The following is a 22,258-nucleotide window of genomic DNA, read 5'->3' on the forward strand; positions in this document are numbered from 1 at the left end:
CACAGTGTTTTGTTACAGCCACAGGAACAAATTAAGAAATTTGAGTTATTTCAATAACCTCTTAACTGTCCCCCCTCCCCCGATGTGTGAGATCTCCGCAGCCTTTTCACAGGTTCATGTTAACATAAAGCTCGTCACCTCTGTACACCAACCAACACTTTAAGTTCTGACAGCTCTGGAGAAAGCCTTGGCACATCTCCATCCCGACCCACTAACGACTTCTCCTAACTGCTTCTCAATCCTCTACCCACTCACTTCCCTCCGGTGTGCCAGCCACCCTTGCTCCTGACAGATACCCGGTTCCAGCGTCTGTGTTCCTACAGCGCCCTCTGCTGGACTCTCTGCCCCGCAGGACCTGGGTTGCTCCATTTCTCGTCTCTTCCAGATGTCATGGCAACCTCCTTTTGCCTCTCTCTCTGTCACCTTAACCTGCTTTATTTTTCTTCCCAGCAATAATCACACATCGTTATCTGTTGGTTGTCTGCCTCCTCCAGTTTTATATACCTTTTATATGTGAGCAGAAGTTCACTGTTTTGTCATTGGTTAATCCCAATAGCTAAGAAAATGCAGACACAAGATGGCAAGGCCGGCAAGCCTTTGAATGATCAGCAAGATGTCTAATTGCAATGGCATAACATTCTCAGGCTACCCGAAGTGACACACCAGCCACTATTGGCCTCGCGGTGTGAACACCTTCAGGAATGGCTCGACTACACCTACAGGCTTATTCGTGGTGAGAAGAATTTAAGAAGGAAAACGTTCAGATGTGCTTTATAAAGGAACGGTTAAATCCACCCAGGAAGGTTCCTGAATATGAGAAAAAGATTTCTGAGGACTAAGAGAACAAAGACTCGTTCCTGGATCAAGGTAGCTCGGAACATTTGGCAAGCAAGCATTTGCTCCAACCCTGAGACACGTGGAAAGGGATTGGTGGATTATTTTGCAAGTATTCTTTTTAAGTAGAAGGACTTAGCATATAACTGATTGTAAGGCATTTGTTTGAAAATGAAGAAAAAGTACACTATTTTTCTGTCTCTTTAATAGTTAGAAATGCTTAGAGATAAGCATAGTATTTAAATCTTTTGGATGTGTAAAATTGTATTCAACAGCATTTTCAGACACGGCATTAGGAATACTTTAAAGAGAGTGTCTACTGCATTAATTTTAATTATGCTCCACTGGACTTACAATACTTTGAAATGCGTATAAAGTGCCCTCAAGATCTTTTATTAATCAAAATACAAGCACCAAACTTCCCTGCTGTTTCCAACTCTGGGTGTCGGTGGCTTACCCGAGAGCGCCATCTGCTGTTCAAGTGTGTATTGCAGATCCGTTTTTTTGGTTGTTTTTTTTGTTTTGTTTTTTTGTTTGTTTGGTTGGTTGGTGGTTTTGTTTTGTTGGACTTCCTATCAATTGTGACTAGAACAAAGAACGTATCAACACACAATTGTGTTACTTTGAAAGCGGCATTTCAGAATTTCTGCCGGGCACGGTGGTGCTCGCATGTAATCTTGGGAGCCAGAGGCAGGCCAGTCTCTGTGAGTTCAAGATTAGCCTGGTCTACAAAGGGAGTCCAGGAAATCCAGGACTACAAGAGAAACCCTGTCTGGAGGGAAAATGTTGAGGTCTGAAAGACTGCACCGATGCCAACACCTGAAGTGGCAAACCTCAAAGCAGAATGGTGCCTTTCTTTTCCTTCCTTTCAGCTTTAATCCTGCAAAACATGGGTAAAAATGATTATAACTATCAGATCTTATTTTGGAACTCAGCTATTTGCTTCATAACCTGAAACTTAAGTTAATTATGGGTTGTGGATGATGAATTTAAGACACAGTGTTTACCAAGTGTGTGTAAGATCTTGAATTCAATTCCAATAGTCCAAAAATTAATTATAGATAAATTTGTGTTTCAATACCAGTTAGCGAAGAGACTTACTAATTTATTTATAACCCCCCAAAAAAGTTGTTACATATAACTCAGGGAAATATACAGGTAATCAGGTCAAATTCATGACATACTTGCCAAGAACAACACACACTGTTAAATGCCAACACCTCACCAAATACACATGACCCCACATTAGAGCCCTGTGTTAAGGCTAGTACAAAGGAGTCATGGGAAAGAGTGATTCCTTCTAGGGAAAGAGAAGGGTGTAGAAAAGATGACATCTACAAAAATGGGGAATGACAGACTACATCAAGATGAAACTGGAAAGAAGTGCTGGGGATGGGGTGGAGGCAGGAGTTGGTTGGAGGAAAACCAATATGGACAGTGTCTGCCAGTCTGTTGGTGCCTAAACAATGCCTGATCCCTAGGAAAGGCTGGTACAGTTCTGGTTTGTTTTGGTTTCTCACATTTATTTACTTACTTGTTTGTTTGTGAGTGTTCCACAGTGTGCAGCCTGGTTTCATAGTGAGTTCCAGAACAGCCAGGGCAACTTAGCGAGACCCTGTCTAGAACATACACACGTAACTTCAGGTCATCAGACTTGGCAGCAAGTAACCCTTACTCACTGAACCGTTTCCCTGACTCTCTTTGCAGTTGAGAGATACTAGCCTCACCAACTTATAAAAACCAAATCCAACAATGCCCACTTCTCCTATAAGATGGGGCACAGGGAGATCAGCACTGAGAAACCTTCTGGTGCTACCACGGCTGACCCAGACCCACCCACCTCACTCACAGCTGTCTGAAGTGCTCTCTGTACCAATTGTGTAGCAGTGGTCTTCTAAACCTTAAAAACTTTGTTCTTAAGTACACATTGTTTATAAAATACAACACCATATGATTTCATTCTGTGGACAAAGTTTGTCCTATTGTCAAGAAAAATGGTAGGGCTGGAGAGATGGCTTAATATGTAAAGGCACTTGTCATCAAACTTGAAGATCTGAGTTTAATCCCTGGGACACACACACACACACACACACACACACAGAGAGAGAGAGAGAGAGAGAGAGAGAGAGAGAGAGAGAGAGAGAGAGAGAGAACATAAGAAAAATGCAATTTTTTTTCATTCTAAAAAAAAGAAAATGACAAAAAGGCTTTAGAGTCCTACCCAGATTGCTCATTGAAGTCATCAATAACTTTTTTTATGCCTTAATTCTGTGACAAAGACAAAATTCAACATGAGGAGGAAAGGGTTTGCTTGCCTTACTCTTCACATTCAGTCCATCAGCCAAGAAAGGTAGGGCAGGAATGCAACGCAGGAGCATGGAGGCAGGAGCCTGGAAACAGGAAGCTGGAGACAGGAGACTGGAGACAGGAGCCTGGAGGCAGGAGCCTGGAGGCAACAACCTGGGGGCAGGAGCCTGGAGGCAGGAACCTGGGGGCAGGAGCCTGGAGGCAGGAACCTGGAGGCAGGAACCTGCAGACAGGGGCCTGGAGACAGGAGCCTGGATGCAGGAGCATGGAGGCAGGAGCATGGAGGCAAGAACCTGGAGACAGGAGCCTGGAGAAAGGAGCATGGAGGCAGGAGCCTGGAAGCAGAAACCTGGAGACAGGAGACTGGAGACAGGAGCCTGGAGAAAGGAGCCTGGAGGCAGGAGCCTGGAGGCAGGACCCTAGAGACAGGAGCCTGGAGGCAGAAACCTAAAGGCAGGAACCTGGAGGCAGGAGCCTGCAGACAGGAGCCTGGAGACAGGAGACTGGAAGACAGGAGCCTGGAGGCAGGAGACTGGAGACAGGGGCCTGGAGGCAGGAACCTGGACACAGGAGCCTGGAGACAGGAGCCTGGATGCAGGAACCTGGAGGCAGGAGCCTGGAGGCAGGGACCTAGAGACAGGAGACTGGAGACAGGAACCTGGAGGCAGGAGCACGGAAGCAGGAGTATGGAGTCAGGAGCCTGGAGGCAGGAACCTGGAGGCAGGAACCTGGAGGCAGGAGCCTGGAGACAGGAGCCTGGAGACAGGAACCTGGAGGCAGGAACCTGGAGGCAGGAGCCTGGAGGCAGGAACCCGGAGACAGGAACCTGGAGGCAGGATCTTGGAGACCGGAAACTGGACAGGAGCCTGGAGACAGGAGCCTGGAGACAGGAACCTGGAGGCAGGAGCATGGAGACAGGAGCCTGGAGACAGGAGCCTGGAGACAGGAGCCTGGAGACAGGAGCCTGGAGACAGGAGCCTGGAGGCAGGAGCCTGGAGGCAGGAGCCTGGAGACAGGAGCCTGGAGGCAGGAGCCTGGAGGCAGGAGCCTGGAGACTGGAGACAGGAGCTGGGAGATAGGAGACTGGACAGGAGCCTGGAGGCAGGAACCTGGACACAGGAGCCTGCAGACAGAAGCCTGGAGGCAGGAACCTGGAGACAGGAGCCTGGAGACAGGAGCCTGGAGGCAGAAGACTGGAGACAGGGGCCTAGAGACAGGAGCCTGGAGACAAGAGCCTTGAGACAGGAACCTGGAGGCAGGAACCTGGAGGCAGGAGCCTGCAGACAGGGGCCTAGAGACAGGAGCCTGGAGACAGGAGAGTGGAGACAAGAGCCTGGAGGCAGGAACCTGGAGGCAAGAACCTGGAGGCAGGAACCTGGACACAGGAGCCTGGAGACAGGAGTCTGGAGACAGGAGCCTGGACGCAGGAACCTGGAGGCAGGAGCCTGGAGACAGGAGCCTGGAGGCAGGAACCTGGAGACAGGAGCCTGGAGACAGGAGCCTGCAGACAGGAGCCTGGAGACAGGAGCCTGGAGACAGGAGCCTGGAGACAGGAACCTGGAGGCAGGAGCCTAGGGACAGGAGCCTGGAGACAGGAGCCTGGAGGCCTGAACCTGGACACAGGAGCCTGGAGACAGAAGCCTAGAGGCAGGAACCTGGAGGCAGGAGCCTGCAGACAAGGGCCTGGAGACAGGAGACTGGAGACAAGAGCCTAGAGGCAGGAACCTGGAGGCAGGAGCCTGGAGACAGGAGCCTGGAGGCAGGAACCTGGAGGCAGGAGCCTGGACGCAGGAACCTAGAGGCAGGAGCCTGGAGACAGGAACCTGGAGGCAGGAACCTGGACACAGGAGCCTGCAGACAGGGGCCTAGAGACAGGAGCCTGGAGACAGGAGACTGGAGACAAGAGCCTGGAGGCAGGAACCTGGAGGAAGAACCTGGAGGCAGGAACCTGGACACAGGAGCCTAGAGACAGGAGCCTGGAGGCAGGAGCCTGGAGACAGGAGCCTGGAGGCAGGAGCCTAGAGACAGGAGCCTGGAGACAGGAGCCTGGAGGCCGGAGCCTAGAGACAGTGGCCTGGGACAGGAGCCTGGAGGCAGGATCCTGGAGACAGGAGCCTGGAGACAGGAGCCTAAAGGCAGGAGCCTGGAGACAGGAGCCTGGAGGCAGGAACCTGGAGGCAGGAGCCTGGAGACAGGAGCCTAGAGGCAGGAACCTGGAGGCAGGAGACTGGAGACAGGAGCCTGGAAGGCAGGAGACTGGAGACAGGAGCCTGGAGAAAGGGGCATGGAAACAGGAGCATGGAGTCAGGAGCCTGGAGGCAGGAGCCTAGAGGCAGGAACCTGGAGACAGGAGCCTGGAGACAGGAACCTGGAGGCAGGAACCGAAGACAGGAGCCTGGAGACAGGAGCCTGAATGCAGGAGCCTGGAGACAGGAACCTGGATGCAGGAGAATGGAGACAGGAACCTGGGGGCAGGAGCCTGAAGACAGGAACATGGAGCAGGAGCCTGGAGACAGGAACCTGAAGGCAGGAGCATGGAGGCAGGAGCCTGGAGGCAAGAGCCTGGAGACAGGAGCCTGCAGACAGGAACATGGAGGCAGAAGCCTGGAGACAGGAACCTGGAAGCAGGAACCAATGCACAGGCCATGGAGGAGTGCTGCTTACTGGCTTGTACCCTGTGGCTTACTCAGCTTGATTTTTTTTTTTTTTTTGGTTGTTGTTTTTGTTTTTTGAGACAGAGTTTCCCTGTGTAGCCTTGGGTGTCCTGAACTCACTTCATAGACCAGGCTGGCTTCAGAGAGTTCTGCCTCACCTCCAGAGTGCTGGGATTATAGGCATGTGCCACCACACCCAGCTGGCTTGATTTTTTTTTTTTTTTTTTTTTTTTTTTTTTTTTTGTAAAACAACCCAAGATCACCTGCTCAGGCTAGACTGGCACCACCCTCAGTGGTCTACGTCCTCCTATATCAATCATTAATCAAGAAAATGTCCCCAGACTTCCCTACATCCCAATTGTACAGAGGCATTTTCTAGCCTGAGGTTTCCTCTTCCTCGATGACTTTAGCCTATGTCAGGTTGACAAGAACATTAACCAACACACCTTATCTTAGAATTGCCTAACAAGTCTGTAAGCCAAAGAAAACTGATATTAATGAACATGATCCTCACCCACAGAATTGCAAATTAATTGTCTTAGGATAGGAAGAGTTATTGACCATTATCAGCCAAGGCTCAGACCTGCTGGCACAGTGGTGCTCAGCCTTTCTAATGCTGCAATCCTTTAGTAGGGTTTCTCCATTCTGGAAACCCCCAACAATAAAGTTATTTTGTTGCTACTTCATAACTGTAATGTTGCTATTGTTACAGATGGTAATATATCTGATGTGCAGGATATCTAACATGTGATGCCTGTGAAACGGTCGTTTGACCCTAGAAGAAGTCACGATCCACAGGTTGACTGCTTCCTACATGTGTCTCTGATCTCAGATGCTTTTTGAAGCCATTTAAAACATATCTTCTCAGCTCCCATGGTGGTTAATGAATTAAATAGAATAAAATCTTATTCATTTGCTCATTTCATATCCTTATGTGCCATGACTATACCATCACTATTTTTCTTTACTTTTTAAAATGAGAGTATTAATATAATTACATTTCCCCCTTCATTTTTCTCCCGCTAAGCCCTCCCATATATTACTTCCTCCTCTTTCAAATTCATGGCTTCCTTTTTCATTAATTGTTATTGCATGTATATGAGTATATAAACATGCATTACTAAGTACAACCTGCTCCGTCAGCATTGTGTGCCGGTAGATGTGTTTTTAGGGCTGATCAACTGGTATTGAATAGCCAACAGTACATATGCTCTTCCCTGGGAAAGGTCATCTTCCTGTGCCCAAATTCTTCAGTTGCTTGTAATTCTTTATGGAGGGTTGAGGCTTCACGGGCTATTCCTGTCCAGTTTGGCATGGCTTTTGGTAGCATCTTGTTCACTAATGTGTGGACAGTCAGGTTGGTTAGACTTTAGGGATATAGTTTCAATGTTACTAGAAATTTCATAGCAAACCCCCTGACTTTTTAGCTCTCACAACCTTTCTGCCCCCTCCTTCTGCAATGTCACCTGAGCCTCGGGTGCAGGATACTTCTACAGATATACCCTTCGGGACCAGACTCCACAGCTCTGCATGTTGGTTGATTGTGTTTTTCTATACAGGTTGTGTTTCTCTGTTTCAGGGAGAAGTTTCTTTGACAAGGGTTTAGACCTCCTTTGTCTATGGATATAAAGACTGTGGTGGTTTGAATAAGAGCGGCCCCCATATGCTCATGTATTTGAATGCTTAGGGAGTGGTACTATTTGAAAAGATTAAGAGGTGTGGTCTTGGAGTGAGTCTAGCCTTTTTGGAGGGAATGTTTCATTGTAGAGGGAGTCTCGGAAGCCTAGTCCAGGCTCAGAGGCTCTCTCTCTTCCTACTGCCTTCAGATCTGGATGTAGGGCTCTAGGCTCCTTCTCCAGCACCATGTCTGCCTGCCTGCCACCACGCTTCCCACCATGATGAGAATGAACTAAACCTCTGAAGTGTAAGCCAGCCCCCATGAAATGTGCTTTATAAGAGTTGCTGTGGTCGTGCTGTCTCTTCACAGCAATAGAAACACTGACCAAGACAAAGACTAATGCTTAGGTCGTTGCTAGATTGTTCACTGAATTATACTGATTCCATAGGTTCTCCTACAACATCCATGACGTCACCACCACTGAGTGCTTAGCTAGGTCTCCAGTACCAGCCATTGCTTCGCTCCTTGAGCAGATATTAAGTGCAATTAGAGCGTGTTGTTTACTGTGAAGGCATGCACATCCCTGCTGCACCCTTAGGGATACTGTGCCATGCTGGATGTTGGTGTGGTTCTTGGGCGTCATAGCTAGGTAGGACTGTTGGCTGCCTCTCTCCTTTGGAAGTACATGCAGTACCTTCTGGTACTATGAAAGTTAGTCTTCAGGGAGGAGGCTTTCAAGTCAACTCCATATCTTTATGTGTCATGATTACATCTCCTTTTTTTTTTTAAATCATTATTAGGATTAGAGTGGTGACCCAGCAGTTAAGAACCCATGCTGCTCTTTCAGAGTACCAGAGTTTAGTTCTCAAGCATCCATATCCTGCAGCTCATAACTGCCTGAAACTTCAGCCCCAGGGGATCCAGCACCCCTTCTGGGCTCCACAGGTACTGTACTTGTGTGCACATACACACACATAAATAAATAATTAAAAAATATTTTTCTTAATCATCTGTCACATTATGATCAACTAGAGTGTGATGACATTTATTTTCTAGGCTATGCAGAGATGTCGTGTCCAAAGACTTCTTAGTAGTGAAGTTATGTGCATACACCTGACAGAGAGTCAATTGTTCAAGGTTATTGAAATTGATTTCACACTTTAAAAGAGGAGGCCCCAGGCCTTGCAGAAGAAGAAGATGTAAGTCCACAGCACAGCAAGAGCCATTTGAAATACATCTTTAATTTTATGAAAATCAATATGTAATCTACAAAATACTTTGTTACATGATTATCAAAGTCCAGTCTCTTCTGTACTTGTAACAGCGGGCCAGGAAGCCAGATAGATTTTGAGTAAAACATTGTAACAGTCATTGTTAAGGAAAACCATCTAAATGAATTAGTAAGAAATGGGCTGGATCCTAAACATAGCTCCTGAACAAAAGGCGCCACAGTTCTCTGATATACAGGTCAGACCTAAAGGCAAGCTGGAGAGAGTGGCTTTCGTGTCTTTTGTGTTTGATAAACTTTAGCAGTTCCCACAGGGAAGTGTTCTTATGCTCAGATCTGCATAACTGATCATGTCACAATCAATCCATGAGCTTATTAGCAAGTTAATGTGGCCCCATGGTGGCTAGATGACCAGACCAGGCCAATGAAGACAGAAGGACAAGTTATAAACTGGTGGTGTCCTTGAAGTTGGCCACAGACTCCACAGTGGTCACATGTGTAAAGTAGTTATCTAAATTAAATGTTCAAAAGGAGTGTTTCTTCTTGAATTCCCTCCTGGCCTCCTTTAGAAGCAGGGCCTTTAGAAGATCACCGCTGGTTTCCTGGAAGAGATCTTTATTTCTTACACTGTCCACCTAAATGTCCTGCTAAGTTTTCATGCAGGGCTTAGAAGTCACATTTTACCTCCTGCCGTGTCTAAGGTCAGAACTGTATTGGAAAGCTTCTCCTCCCTAATGTTAAGCTAATGCTGAGAACTGGATATTTAAGGTCCTGATAGATGCCCAAATTAACAAGTGTGCAGTTGCAGCCCGCTGTTAATGCTATCAGTGTTGCTCCAGAAACTCAATTTGGGTTTCTGTCAGTCTTGTGTTGTTACTCCAGCCTAAAGATGGTCTTGAAGTCTGGTCAGCTTGTGACTTCAAGTCCCCAGCAGTGTGACGCACACATCCTGGCCGACCTTTGCGGCAGGAGGAATAATGCCCTGGATGCTTTGCTGGATTCCTGTTGCAATATGAATATGCATTAGGTTAACTGCATCCAGTGTGCATTCTTTGTGTGCAGAAGGCCACAAAACTCCTTAGTGAAGGTGTAAGGAGCCCAGCTAACTTCCCTGGCACCTCCCAGCATCAGTTCCAAGCAGACTAAAGTGAAAGTGTGCCTGCTCCAGAAGATGAGGAAAGATGGTAGGATATTTTATAAAACACACACTCACATACACATGTGTTCTATATATCAGCAATGACCCTCAGGCAAATATTATGGGCGATGTATCATTCAAAGCTAAAACAGAGTAACATAATCCCTTTTTAGCATTGACTTTTGTTTTTCATGCCTTTATGGTACAATAATAATAACAGCAATAAAATCTGATACAAGCCATCATGAGTTTTTATTTAAATCTATTTGAATAGATGAAAATGAATGTAACATAAGATAAATGCATGAGATAAATTCTGTAGGTCAACAACAAACGTGGTTTGGAACAACTGCGCATATCTTTTTTACTCAAAACAAACCTAGTGAGTGGGGAAGAAAGCCTCCAGTCATAGATAAGGCTCAGCATGAATCAAATGCATATAGCATGACTCTGTTTTTCTGACAAAAAAAAAATCCTCAAAATATCAATTTCAGGTGGGTGCTGTGGCACATACCTGTAATCCCAGTACTCGGGAGGCAAAGGCAGGCAGATCTCTGTGAGTTTGAGGCCATCCTGGTCTAAAAAAGTGCAGTGGAGGTAAACATGGTTTTGTTTTGGTCCCAAGTGTGGGATATATGAGGGTGCACGGTGCAGAGTTTTTCAACTGAAAACAGACTTGTGAGAGAACAAGTGATGTTTGTCCACTGGAAGAGGAACCGCCTCTTGTGGAGGCATGGTCTTTGCCAACTGGTAAACATCCTAGTATGGACTCTGAGAGCATACACACACACACACACACACACACACACACACACGGCCAAAACAAGAGCCAGGGCTTTTTGGTCTTGGCTATTCATCACTCCACTTCAAGATGCTCCTAAGAGAACTGCTCCAGAGAACGCTTTGAGGCTCCGGGTTCCAGATACTGCTCCGGGTTCCAGAGGCTGCAGTTGCAGTCACCGTCACTAAATTGCTGGTTTGCTGTTTAACTGGTCTATTGGGATCCTGCCAACTATGTCAGTGAAATCGCTCCAAAGAACTGAGTATTAAAAAAGGTCTATCCCTTCTGCTCCTATTAACCTCTTTTCTCTCCTATCTAGGGTAGGTAGGTTGGAAGGGAGGTATAAGCATTAAAAAAATAAAAAATAAAAAAAAATAAAAAAATAATAATAATAATAATAAAGTGGGTTTGAAAACATTCAAAGCCTACAAAAAACAGTCCAGGACAGCCAAGGCTACAGGAGAAACCATCTCAAAAAACAGAAATGAAAACCAAAACAAAACAAAAAAACCAATCAATTTCATAAAGTTTAGGATTCTGACTTATCACGGTAAGTACTAAAGGGACCCCCAGGCAGAGTTCCGAATACTCAGGTATCTTCCCCGACAATGGCCTGTCGAGCCCTTTCTCTGACTCTGAAGAGTGAGATGTCGTCTCCTTGGGGAAGACAGCTAGAATTATACAGTGTCTTTCATTTTGCACATCTTCTACAGAAAACAACTCTTAGTGAAGCAGAATTTGAGTGAAAGTGGAGGATGGTGGCACCATCCTGGGGCTTAGCCTTCTCGGAGGACGGTTGCATTAGTTACAGGAAACGCTGTCGCAAAACACTGCTACTGCCAGAAAACTGTATCCGTTAACGTTAAAAGCTCATCTTTAATCTACGCAAATATTTTAATTTATCCAGTGACCCTCATTCCATTTTGAAATGAATCCCACAGCAAGGGAAAGAAGCGTAGCAAACGCAGCCAAAAACAGCTCATTCAAAACCGCAGACACTTCCAGATCTCCATTTCAGCCCATGCCTTCAGCATCATGTACCCGGAGTTCTGTCTCTTGGGTTGCCTTTCCTGGTCGTCCACATGCCAACTGTCCTACTAAGGGGAAACTGTTGCTGGGAGGAAACACCATGACAAAGCAAGTTGGGCAGGGGAGGGTTTATTTGGCTTACACCTCCCTATCACAGCTCATCATCAAAGGAAGTCAGGACAGGAACTCAAAAAAAAAAAAAAAAAGAAAAGAAAGGTAGGAACCTGGAGACAGGCGCTGATGCAGAGGCCGTGGAGGGTGCTGCTTACAGGCTTGCTTGCATTTTCGGAAGGTTAGTACATTATCTTCATGGCAGGAGCATGGCAGAAGCTTGACGGCACATGCGGTGCTAAAACAGGAACTGAGAGCTACATCCTCAGGGAGACTGGGCCTGGCACGGGCTTTTAGAACCTCAAATCCTACCCCCAGTGGCACACTTCCTCCAGCAAGGTCACGCCTCCTAATCCTTCCAATCCCTTCAAACTGTTCCACAAGAAAGCAAGAAGAGATGAGGAATCATAACCCAGATTATAAAATAAAGGCACTGAGTAATCCGGACCCAAATAAATACCCTTCAGCCAGACTGGCCAGCAGGTCTCCCAACAGACAACAGTGCCTCTGAGCCTCAACAAGATGTAACTGGCACAAACCATGGAAACATTCCAGATCTCATCCCCAGAGCAAAACCACATCCAAAGACTAACATGCAGGTGGCCGGCTTTGGGGCATACATTTCTCCAGACTCAACACCGGATCTCTGGCCTTCTCAGTCCCACCATACATTAACAAAAGTTGCTGCCCAGTCCGTGGGGTGACCTGAGGGGCAATCGTGGCTTACTGAGTCACACAGCCACTGGCTTTATCTGGGTCTTCTCCGTCTATTTGAATCCACTTCTTTTCTATTTCAACCTGTCAGGAGAAACAAAGCACTGGCAGTGTTAACAGACACGACATAGTCAATAGCTCTTTGGTACTCTTTATACCTGAGGAGGCATTGACCTCCTCATCCAGTGGACACACACACAGCCCGCCCACAGTCCCTCACCAGCTTGGTTTGTGGGAGCCAAGGCCATGAATCCTTCCTTCTAGAAGAATCAAAGCGGAAGATTTCTGAAATCATAGATTTCATCACAATTTTATTTTAAATCTGCCGTGCTCTGGGAAGCCGACATGAGAACAGTTCTGCTTAGGAAGGCCAGAGGGACATCAGTGGTTCTGTGTTTCCCCATCACTGGGACAGGCAAGAGTAGAGACATGGGGAAAGCCAGTCTCTTCTAAAGTATAGTTCCTAGCTGCTTGTTTGGGAAGGTGTGGCCTTTGGGGCAGAAGGAAGGGCGTGTTGTACAAGCTGCCCCACACTAACGTTCTCAGTAGGGAAAGAAATCAGTGGGCCCGTACAGACAGATGGCAATGGTGACAGATACGTTTCCTTGGCTGAGCTCTGAGCTTTTCCATTATTTAATATCATCAGAGAGAGAAGGGAGAAGGGAAAGAGACAGACAGACTGACTGATGGACTGACTCATGCTCAGGGGGCAAATCAAGTATTCATAGCCAGGCCAGGCCCTACCCCGGATCTAGAAGCCCTAACTTGAACCAGGGGCCTTGGGTACCTGGATGTTGTAGCAAGCTCGCCGACACACATGCTTCTGAGGCTGGACGTCGCTCTCCACTCCCAGAGACCTCACCTCTGTCCCTGAGGCACAGGTGTCAGGCACTGAAAACTGGACAGTTGCAAATGGGTACCAGTCCGAGGGAACCTCCTGGTCTGATCCAAGTTCTAGTTTGTATGACAGAGAATGGGGCTGATCAGGACCTAGAGAAGCCAAACCAAAGAGTCAGAACAATTGGATGGCAAAGGAAAGGTCTACACCACATGTTCCCGCTGTAGTAACAGCCCCATCAGCAAACTTCAACTGTGTGCCAAGTGGAGGAGTCAGGGGAGGAGTCCAGAGTCACACATAAAGCTCTTGAGGAAGCATCATCACTGCATGCCCAAGCCCAAGCAGGTCAACTCCTACAGATGGCTTTAGTCACAAATATCATAAAGGTTCTCTAGCCAAAAGATAAGAACAGTATTTATAAGAAACAGATTTGCTATGATGTTCTTCAGCCCCAAGAGACCTTTCTCCTGAGTAGACTGAATAAGGTCCAGTAATTCCTTAGTCATTTTTTTAAACTGGTGCTTATTTTTAGACAATGCAGAGATAAACTTCAAACTAGGTCATATCGTGCCAAAAGCTTGACTTTTAAAAGTTGAGCTTCAACCATGTTCAAGGCTGCCTTATTCATAATAGCCAGAACATGGAAACAGCCTAAGTGTCCCTCAGTAGAAGAATGGGTAAAGAAACTGTGGTACATTTACACTATGGAATACTACTCAGCTATTAAAAACAAGGAATTCCCGAAATTTGTGGACAAATGGATTGAACTAGAAATGATAATGAGTGAGTTCGCTCAAAAGCAAAAAGAGACAAATGGTATATACTCACTTATATTGAAACACTAGCCCAAGGGGTATGTCCCATGAAAAACTTTACATACCAGGAGAGTGGGTCAAAGGGGAGGACATCCTATTGAGACTTTAGGTGAGAAAAGCATGGGAGAATGGGGAGATAGAAGGATCCAGAGGGTCCTGGAAACCTACAAGAAGAATATTATGATGGGCAGATCTGGGTCCTGGGGTCCTGCTCAAACTATGGCACCAGCCAAGGAAAATATAGGCAGTAAACTTCGAACCCCTATCCAGACCTAGCTGATGGACAGGACATTCTCCACCGCTGAATGGAGAGTGAGGTCTGACTTTCATACAAACTCTGGTGCCCCATTTCTGACCATGTCCCCTTGATGGGGAGGCCTGGTGACACTCAGAGGAAGGTCACCAAGAAAAGACTCGATACCTTATGACTATATACAGGGGGAGGAGGTCCCCCTCAGTCACAGTCATAGGGGAGGAGAGTAGGGGGGAAGCGGGAGGGAGGGAGGAATGGGAGGATACAGGGATGGGCTAACAATTGAGATGTAATATGAATAAATTAATAAAGTAAAATTAAAAATAAATAGATAAATATTGAGCTTGACATTTTAATACAATATTTTTCTGTTTTACTGGAATGCGGGTTTGTGTGTGTGTTTTGTTTTGCTTTGTTTTTTGTTTTCTGTACTGAAATTCCCACTCATCCTGAAAAGCTTCTTTGGAACAGAATAGAGTATAGAGACGGGCACACTGGTTATCAGTGTGTCAGTCTAACGTCATTCTCAGGAAAGTGAATTGTCAACCCCTATGCTGAGCTAGGCTTTGTGCAACACCCAGGAGTACTGGGTGCACTCAGAAAGTTTAAGTCGGAATCACAGGGTGTGCATGTGGCTGTGTATGTGTACATGCGTGCGTGAGTGCATGCGTGTGTGATTGAAAGGGGGAAGAGAGGGAGGAAAACAGACAGAGAGGAAGAGAAAAGAGAAAGAGAGACCACTTCAGAGGCAGTGGTAGGGGAATTGGAAAATAGGATAATTCTAGCCTAGTCATGAGTTTGAGGCCAGCCTGAGAGCTTGACTCAAAACACACAACAAAAACAGTAAAGTGTGGAACAGAACACCAATGGCCCAGGCCTTAATGTCAACCATTAATAAATGGGACCTCATGAGGCTGAGAAGCTTCTGTAAGGCAGGAGACACTGTCAAGAGAACAAAGCGACAGCCTACAGACTAGGAAAAGATCTTCACTAACCCTACATCTGACAAAGGTCTAATATCCAAAATATATAAAGAACTCAAGAAATTAAACACCACCAAACCAAATAACCCAATTGAGAAATGGGGCTTGGAACTAAACAGAGAATTCTCAACAGAGGAATATCAAATGGCTGAGAAACACTTAAAGAAATGCTCAACCTCCTTAGTCATCAGGAAAATGCAAATCAAAACAACTCTGAGATTCCATCTTACACCCATCAGAATGGCTAAGATCAAAGACTCAAGTGACACCACATGCCGGGGCGAGGATGTGGGGAGAGAGGAACACTCTTTCATTGCTGGTGGGAATGCAAGCTAGTACAGCCACTTTGGAAATCTATCTGGGGCTATCTCAGAAAAATGGGAATAGGGCTTCCTCAAAACCCAGCTATTCCACTCCTTGGAATATACCCAGAAGATGCTCCACCACACAACAAGAAAATTTGCTCAACCATGTTCATAGCAGCTTTATTCATAATAGCCAGAACATGGAAACAGCCTAAGTGTCCCTCAGTAGAAGAATGGATAAAGAAACTGTGGTACATATACACTATGGAATACTACTCAGCTATTAAAAACAAGGAATTCCCTAAATTTGTGCATAAATGGATTGAGCTAGAAATGATCATAATGAGTGAGTTAACCCAGAAGCAGAAAGACTCAAATGGTATATACTCACTTATAGCTGCATACTAGCCCAAGGGGCATGTCCCACGAAAGCCTTCACTTACCAGGAAACTGGGACAGAGGGGAGGACATCCTATTGGGACTCTAAAGGAGAGAAGCATGGGAGAATAGCAAAGTAGAAGGATCCAGAGGGTCCTAGAAACCTACAGGTAGAACATTATGATAGGCAGATTTGGGCCCAGGGGTCCCACTCAAACTAAGGCACCAGCCAAGGACAATACAGGCGGTAAACTTTAAACCCCTACCCAGATCTAGCCAATGGTCAGAACATTCTCCACAGTTGAGTGGAGAGTAGGATATGACTTTCTCATGTACTCTGGTACCTCACATTTGACCATGTCCCCTGGAGGGGGAGACCTAGTGGCACTCAGAGGAAGGACAGCAGGTTACCAAGAAGAGACTTGATACCCTATGAGCATATACAGGGGGAGGTAATCCCCCTCAGGAACAGTCATAGGGGAGGGGAATAATGGGAAAATGGGAGGGAGGGAAGAATGGGAGGATACAAGGGATGAGATAAACATTGAGATGTAACAAGAATAAATTAATAAAAAATAAAATTAAATTAAAAAACAGCAAAGTCTGGGTCCCTGTAGTAACTTCGCAAGTGCCCCATGATCATATCACATTGTTCATAGCACTAGTCATATCCAGTTTAATCTGTCTTTAAATAAATGTAACTTTGGAAAAAAAACAGTAATTTCAAAAGCCAAATTAAATTCCTGTGCCACTGATACAGCTCAAAAAAAAGAACATTTTCATCAGAGTATAGCTTTAGGCACAAAAACATGAGTTTAAAAGATTTTGCTCAAATTTATTTTGAAAGATAAATCACATTTCATTCCTTGCAGCCTGTTTCTTGTAGAGAAACTGGTCAAATTCTAAAGCCGTAAAAGGCCTTGAGAACTCATGTGTCAGCTAGCCAGCAGATGCTTGTTCCATGGCACTAACATAGAGGATAGGACAACAGTGGCTTCTGAGGGGCCATAAGCTATCCGTGTCACTGCAGGTGCGACACACGCACACACACACATACACGTGCGTGCGTGCATGCAAGCGTGCACACACAGAGACAGGCAGGCAGACGGGGGGCATGGGGGGAGAGAGACAGAGGGGGGAAGAGAGAGGGGGGGGAGTGAGATTCCCACAATCCTTCATGCTGTCTAGGCTTTTGGTAGCAGCCAGGATGCAGCAGGTCACTTACACTCAGCCCCCAGCTTCTCCCTTCTGCTACTGAAGAGAGCCTTCGAACACAAACTCCAGACTTGGCTCTGGTGTTTAAGAGCTGCGTAAGCCTAAGCAAGCTACCTAGCTCTTTAAGCCTCAGTTTCCCCAATGAGGGTCTTACAGGGTTGTTGTGAGATAACAAAGCAGCAGAGGCAGTGGTACAAGGCAGCGGTACGGAAAGGCTGAACTTATTACTTTGCCAAGTGCTGTTTGATTTTAAAGACAACATATCCAGTACTAGAGTCTACCAGTCAAGGAACTGTGTACTCTACATAGACTTGAAAAAATGGGGTGGGGAATACATCTGAGCTGAAGACTAATACTTTTTAAATGATAGAAATGACACTTCTATCTTTTTCCCTAAAAAAATGATGACAAAAGAACTTCCTCTCAAGTTTTCTGGTGTCTTTTTCCAGGCTTTTGGCCACCCTACAGTGTTTACCAACACTCTTTTTCAGGCTTTGAGCTGAAGAGAACCTGTACCGGTCAGAAAAAATACTTGTCACACTTCTTCGAAATGACAGAGAAAAGCATGCTATCTCAGTACCAACCACGAGGGGGCACTGCCGGGCCTTAACAATTATTCTTTCTATTCCGCCTCAGCTCACGGCTGGGAATGCAAACCACAGAGGCTTTTTAGGCCTGGTTGACATCCAATCTCTCCTGACCCAAAATACTCCATATCTGAAGCTGAACTACTAAGAGCTGAGTAAAATGGATGATCAAATCGGGGGGTGGGGGGCGCTGGGCGGGGGCACGGGGGAAGGAGAAAGAACCGAAGATGTTGGTGACAAAGAATGAAACAAATAAACCTGGCAAAGACCGAGATGGAAAGCTGCAGTTGCTGGGGTGTCTCCCTCAGCAGCAGGCCCCTTTCTACACCCACCCCCACAGCTAACCACTGCCTCCAAGTTTCTCTCTCTCTCTCTCCCCCTTGATGAGCTGTTTCATTTTTAATCTGCCTTCACTCTAACAGAACACTGGGGTATGGAGATGAATTGGGGGGGCGGCAAATTTGGGGAAATCTGAGCTTATGAATTCATTCCTTCGTTTGATATTCAGTCGAACCTCTCCTGGGCACATTTAGCGTATGTGACAGAGATCAGTATGTTCTGATCCCAGTTCACAAACCCCCCCCCCCCAGAAACTCTGGTCCCTCAGGGCACGTGAGCTTCTCATAAAGTGAGTGAGCATCAAGGGAAATAGTTTGATCAGAGAGCTCCATGGGCATTTTGAACAACCGTGGTTCTAAATAACCTCCATGTTAGATTCCCTTCCTGCACATTTCAGCAGTGTCCCCTGGAGGAGGGGGGTGTGGTCCAGGCCCCCTTATGTTTGAATCACTGTTCCCAAGGTGAGGAACGCTTGCCTATGGATGAGAATTATCTAGGCAGGAAGAGCAGGCCCAGTCTATGCTGCGCCTGCTTCCTAGACTGATTGGCAGCTTGTTGATGTAACCAGCCTGAGTATGAGCTACAGACAGTATCTCACAGGTACTGTCTCCAACTGGGGAGAGTGAGGAACCCCAGTGTGCTGTGCAGAAAGGGATTTATTTCCCTAGCCATCATCCTACCAGACACCTCACGCTGTCCTTCATAGAAGTCACACGTCACTCAGCCTTCTTGTGGCTCAGATTGGCTACAATATTTCCCTGTGACATGGCCAAGATGGCTCAGGGCAAGACTAGGTGGGACTGGTCACAAGGGATGGCCTCTGAAGGTCCCGGCCACCCAGCTCCCATGCAGTGGGGATGCCGTTGACTGACGTGATCTACGGAGATCCTGTTGTCTGATAACCAGGATAATGAGGAGAATTAAAGCTTCCCCATCTCTTTGTGCCAGGAAGGTCAGTTTGGAACTCTTAGTCCCCAATCTCAAAGGTCGATGTTGAAATATGTCCTTTTAAAATTTCTCATGGTAGACAAAAATCAGAATCTTGGCTTTCACATTTACAAAAACAACAAAGCAGGCAGGTGGCTATATAGAGTGGAACCTCCTGAACCCAGAGATACCCCCTCCCCCAAGGGCTGAGTGACACCCTGACTTCTGGTTTGGTGTTTTCCACTGGTGCTGAGGCAGTCGCCAGAACCAAAGGTCCGACATGGTGTCCGTGTAGAGTGGAAATAACAGCTGTACGGTTCTTGCTATAAAGCCTGCCCAGAGCCTTGGGCTGTCCAAGGGTTCGTGGTGTAAGAACAGATCAGGAGAAGAGGACTCATCCTTTATTCCTTCACTGCACTAACTTACACTGACTCCACCTCCGAGCTGGATTCTAGGGAGATGCAAATACACACATGATCCCTGCTCACCAGAAACAGAACCAACCAGCCAGCAGGTGAGACTACTAAGCCAAAAGGAGCCGCCCAGAGACGCCATGCTCTGTCCAGCCCCTTCACAAGTGAGCAGATTTAAGAACGGAGAGCAGAGAATGGGCCGATCCCCTAGCTGGGAGCCGGAGACGGGTCTTCCTCCTACTCTCAGTCCCGCCCCACCTCCCTTCCCTTTCTTCCTTCTTTCTCCTCCCTCCATTCCTATAAGCATTTCCTTGGTACCACCACAGACTCTCTACACTAGGATGGCATTTCTTTTTATATTAAAAGAGGGGAAAGACATTAACACCATCTGGTAGAAACAAACACTGGAGAAAATAGGTTGGCTGTTTGGTTAGATAGTGCCCTTGCCACCTGGATGTGTGAGCAGCGCGCCCTCAGCTCGCACGGTACCATCTGCTTCCGCCCGCGTTGGACCCAGAAATGTGGTGAAAACACCAAGCACTATGGCAGTCAGTCAACCTAGGTGCTGAATATTTACTTGAGTTTTTGTCCGGAAGTCGGTCTATCTTCCACACCACAGCCCGGTAGGCACTCTCATATTTTGCTGACCCCACGGTGACCTGAATGACGGGTTCGGATTCAGGTTCCTGTAAACTCCCCAGACATGCCCGACGGTTCATTTTGGCTTTCAAGGACTTCTGCCTCTGAAGGTTCCTGGTCCAGAGGACCTTGATCCACTGGGCTGGGACAGGGAAGTGAATCGTGATGTCGTCACAGCACCTCAAGGAACCGGCATGGGGTGCCCTCTGAGCTGCTGGCGTCATGTTGACAAAGGCCTGAAGTTCCACATATGCCCCCTGGACAGCCACTATGGACTTCACTGAAAAGGGAAGCTCGTCCCTTTCGTACGGGGTTTTGAACCGCATCAGCTCAACCCGGCAAGCATCCAGCGGTACGAACTTAATGATTCGGGAGCGTTCGAATTCTTCAGCTTTCACGCACGCGTGGAAATGGTAGTTAAGAATATCAATTCCCCTTTTGTCTGGATCCTTCTCAAAATAGCGTTCGTCTCGTTTCTGGAGCTCAAGGTCGTTCAAGGTCAAGAAGCATTCCGCCGCCCCGTTGACAAAGCAGAGGCAACAGATCTGAGTTATCACGGCACTTTCAACCAATTTCCCGTCTTCTTTGGTAACTTTACCCCAAAAGTTGTCCACGATGTCCAGGTAAATTTCTTGTTCCTCGTAGTTCTTCTTTGGTTTTGCAAGAGGCGGCAGCTTTATCAACTCCTCCTCCACAGTCGTCAGGAACTCAAGAAAGTCACAGTACTCGGTGGTCCCCAACTTCAGCATCTGGTCTACCTCAGGCTCGTGCGCCCCCTCTGTCTTAGAATGGTATTTCCTTTTCTCCGAGTACGACACATGTTCCACCTTCACAGTGTGGATTTTTCCCGCCATGTTGAAGTTCTCAAGTTTGGGCTCAGAAAGCCTGCAATGTGAATCAAGCTGGAATTCTTTGAATGGCTTTTCCAGCCCCTTCTCATAAAACATCTGCAGAATCCCTCCTGGTAGAACCTTCAGGAAAATGGGTCCCCATTGCCGGGAAGACATCATGTTCTTCTTCTCGGGAATCCTCAACATAAAGGACCAACCAGCTTTGGGCTGACTCCGGAAGAGCGTGTGCGGGACAAAAGAGACGTTGTCTCCGGCGTATGGACTCTGCACAGACAAATTTGCAAGAGGGTCTTGGGTCTCTGCTGATTGCAGGTGTCCAAGCTTCTCACAGATGTAGTTGAGTGAGCATTGGTTTAGGCTTTTTTGGTCGATGGGCATCTCCTTGTCCCTCGGTGAGAAAGGCTTTCTGTTTGCCAGGGATTCAAAGGGGAACTGAGAAGTGCTACCTCCATCTTTCCAAAATGGGTTGGAAAAAGCACAGTCATCTTGAAAATACTCAAACTGCAGAGCCTCGCTTCGGGCCTGCTGGGGGCTGGCATCCTCTGCGAGACTGCCTTTGGGAGTCAGCTGAGTGCACGAGTGGTCAGTAGGTGGTGGTGGTGCATGGAGTGAGCAGGTTGGTTTAGTAAGTGATGACGAAGGACCTACTACTCCCGTGGTTGTGGGGGGACTGCTGGAGGAACATTCTGGGATGGGATAAAGCACATGAGCCCCTGCTTTGGGGATGCCAGGGAACCCTGGGAAGTCTTTGGTGGGTGTAGAAAGAGGAGAGTTGCTTGGTGGTCCGGGGCTGAAGTAAAAGTCAACCATGGGAGAGGACAGGGGGGTGCTGCTGGTGGAGGAGGAGCCACTAGGAGGGTCCCTGAGGCCAGGCAGGTTCAGCTTTAGCCCATTTGGTCTGCAAACACCTTGGGTCTCCAGAGGAAACTCCTTTGCCTTCTGAGAAGACTGAAAAGCAGGGTCATCGTCGAAGGTGACCCAGCTACCTGGGTTTGTGGAACACATCTTGGGGGCAGGGCTTGTGGTCTGGTCAAACAGTCAGGGCCATTGTCTCTGTAAAGTAGAAAGACAAAAACAGATATAATAAAGGTTTTTTAAAAATGAAGAGACTAGAGCTCTTTCCTGTTGAGAAAGACCAGGAAAGTGCATGCTTTTACTTTGTGCAAATCATTTCTTTCTCATAATCCTCCCCCCCCCCACCCTTCCCTCCTTCCCCACCCCCCACCCCCCCACCCCACCCCACCCCACCCCCACCTCAAACTCAGAAAACCACCTGCCTCTGCCTGCCGAGTGCTGGGGTT

At 47.1% G+C, this 22,258-nt stretch overlaps 1 protein-coding gene across 2 annotated transcripts in view; it reads right to left on the reverse strand.

Moving 5' to 3' along the window:
• Positions 1 to 21,965, reverse strand: part of Ston1 (stonin 1) — an 89,098-nt gene extending 67,133 nt beyond the window's left edge. The window contains exons 1-3 of one of the 2 annotated variants that reach the window (XM_051156822.1): positions 20,045 to 21,965; positions 13,202 to 13,404; positions 12,395 to 12,498 (exon numbers count right to left, since the gene is read on the reverse strand). In XM_051156822.1, coding sequence (XP_051012779.1) covers positions 12,424 to 12,498; positions 13,202 to 13,404; positions 20,045 to 21,962 — 2,196 coding nt within the window. In that variant the 5' untranslated portion in view covers positions 21,963 to 21,965 and the 3' untranslated portion in view covers positions 12,395 to 12,423. Of the gene's footprint in view, positions 1 to 12,394; positions 12,499 to 13,201; positions 13,405 to 20,044 lie in introns of those variants that run through there. The other variant, XM_051156873.1, reaches the window with a different exon arrangement.
• Positions 21,966 to 22,258: the final 293 nt, after the last annotated feature.

This window comes from Acomys russatus, chromosome 1, assembly GCF_903995435.1.
Source record: "Acomys russatus chromosome 1, mAcoRus1.1, whole genome shotgun sequence".
Lineage (NCBI taxonomy): Eukaryota > Metazoa > Chordata > Mammalia > Rodentia > Muridae > Acomys > Acomys russatus.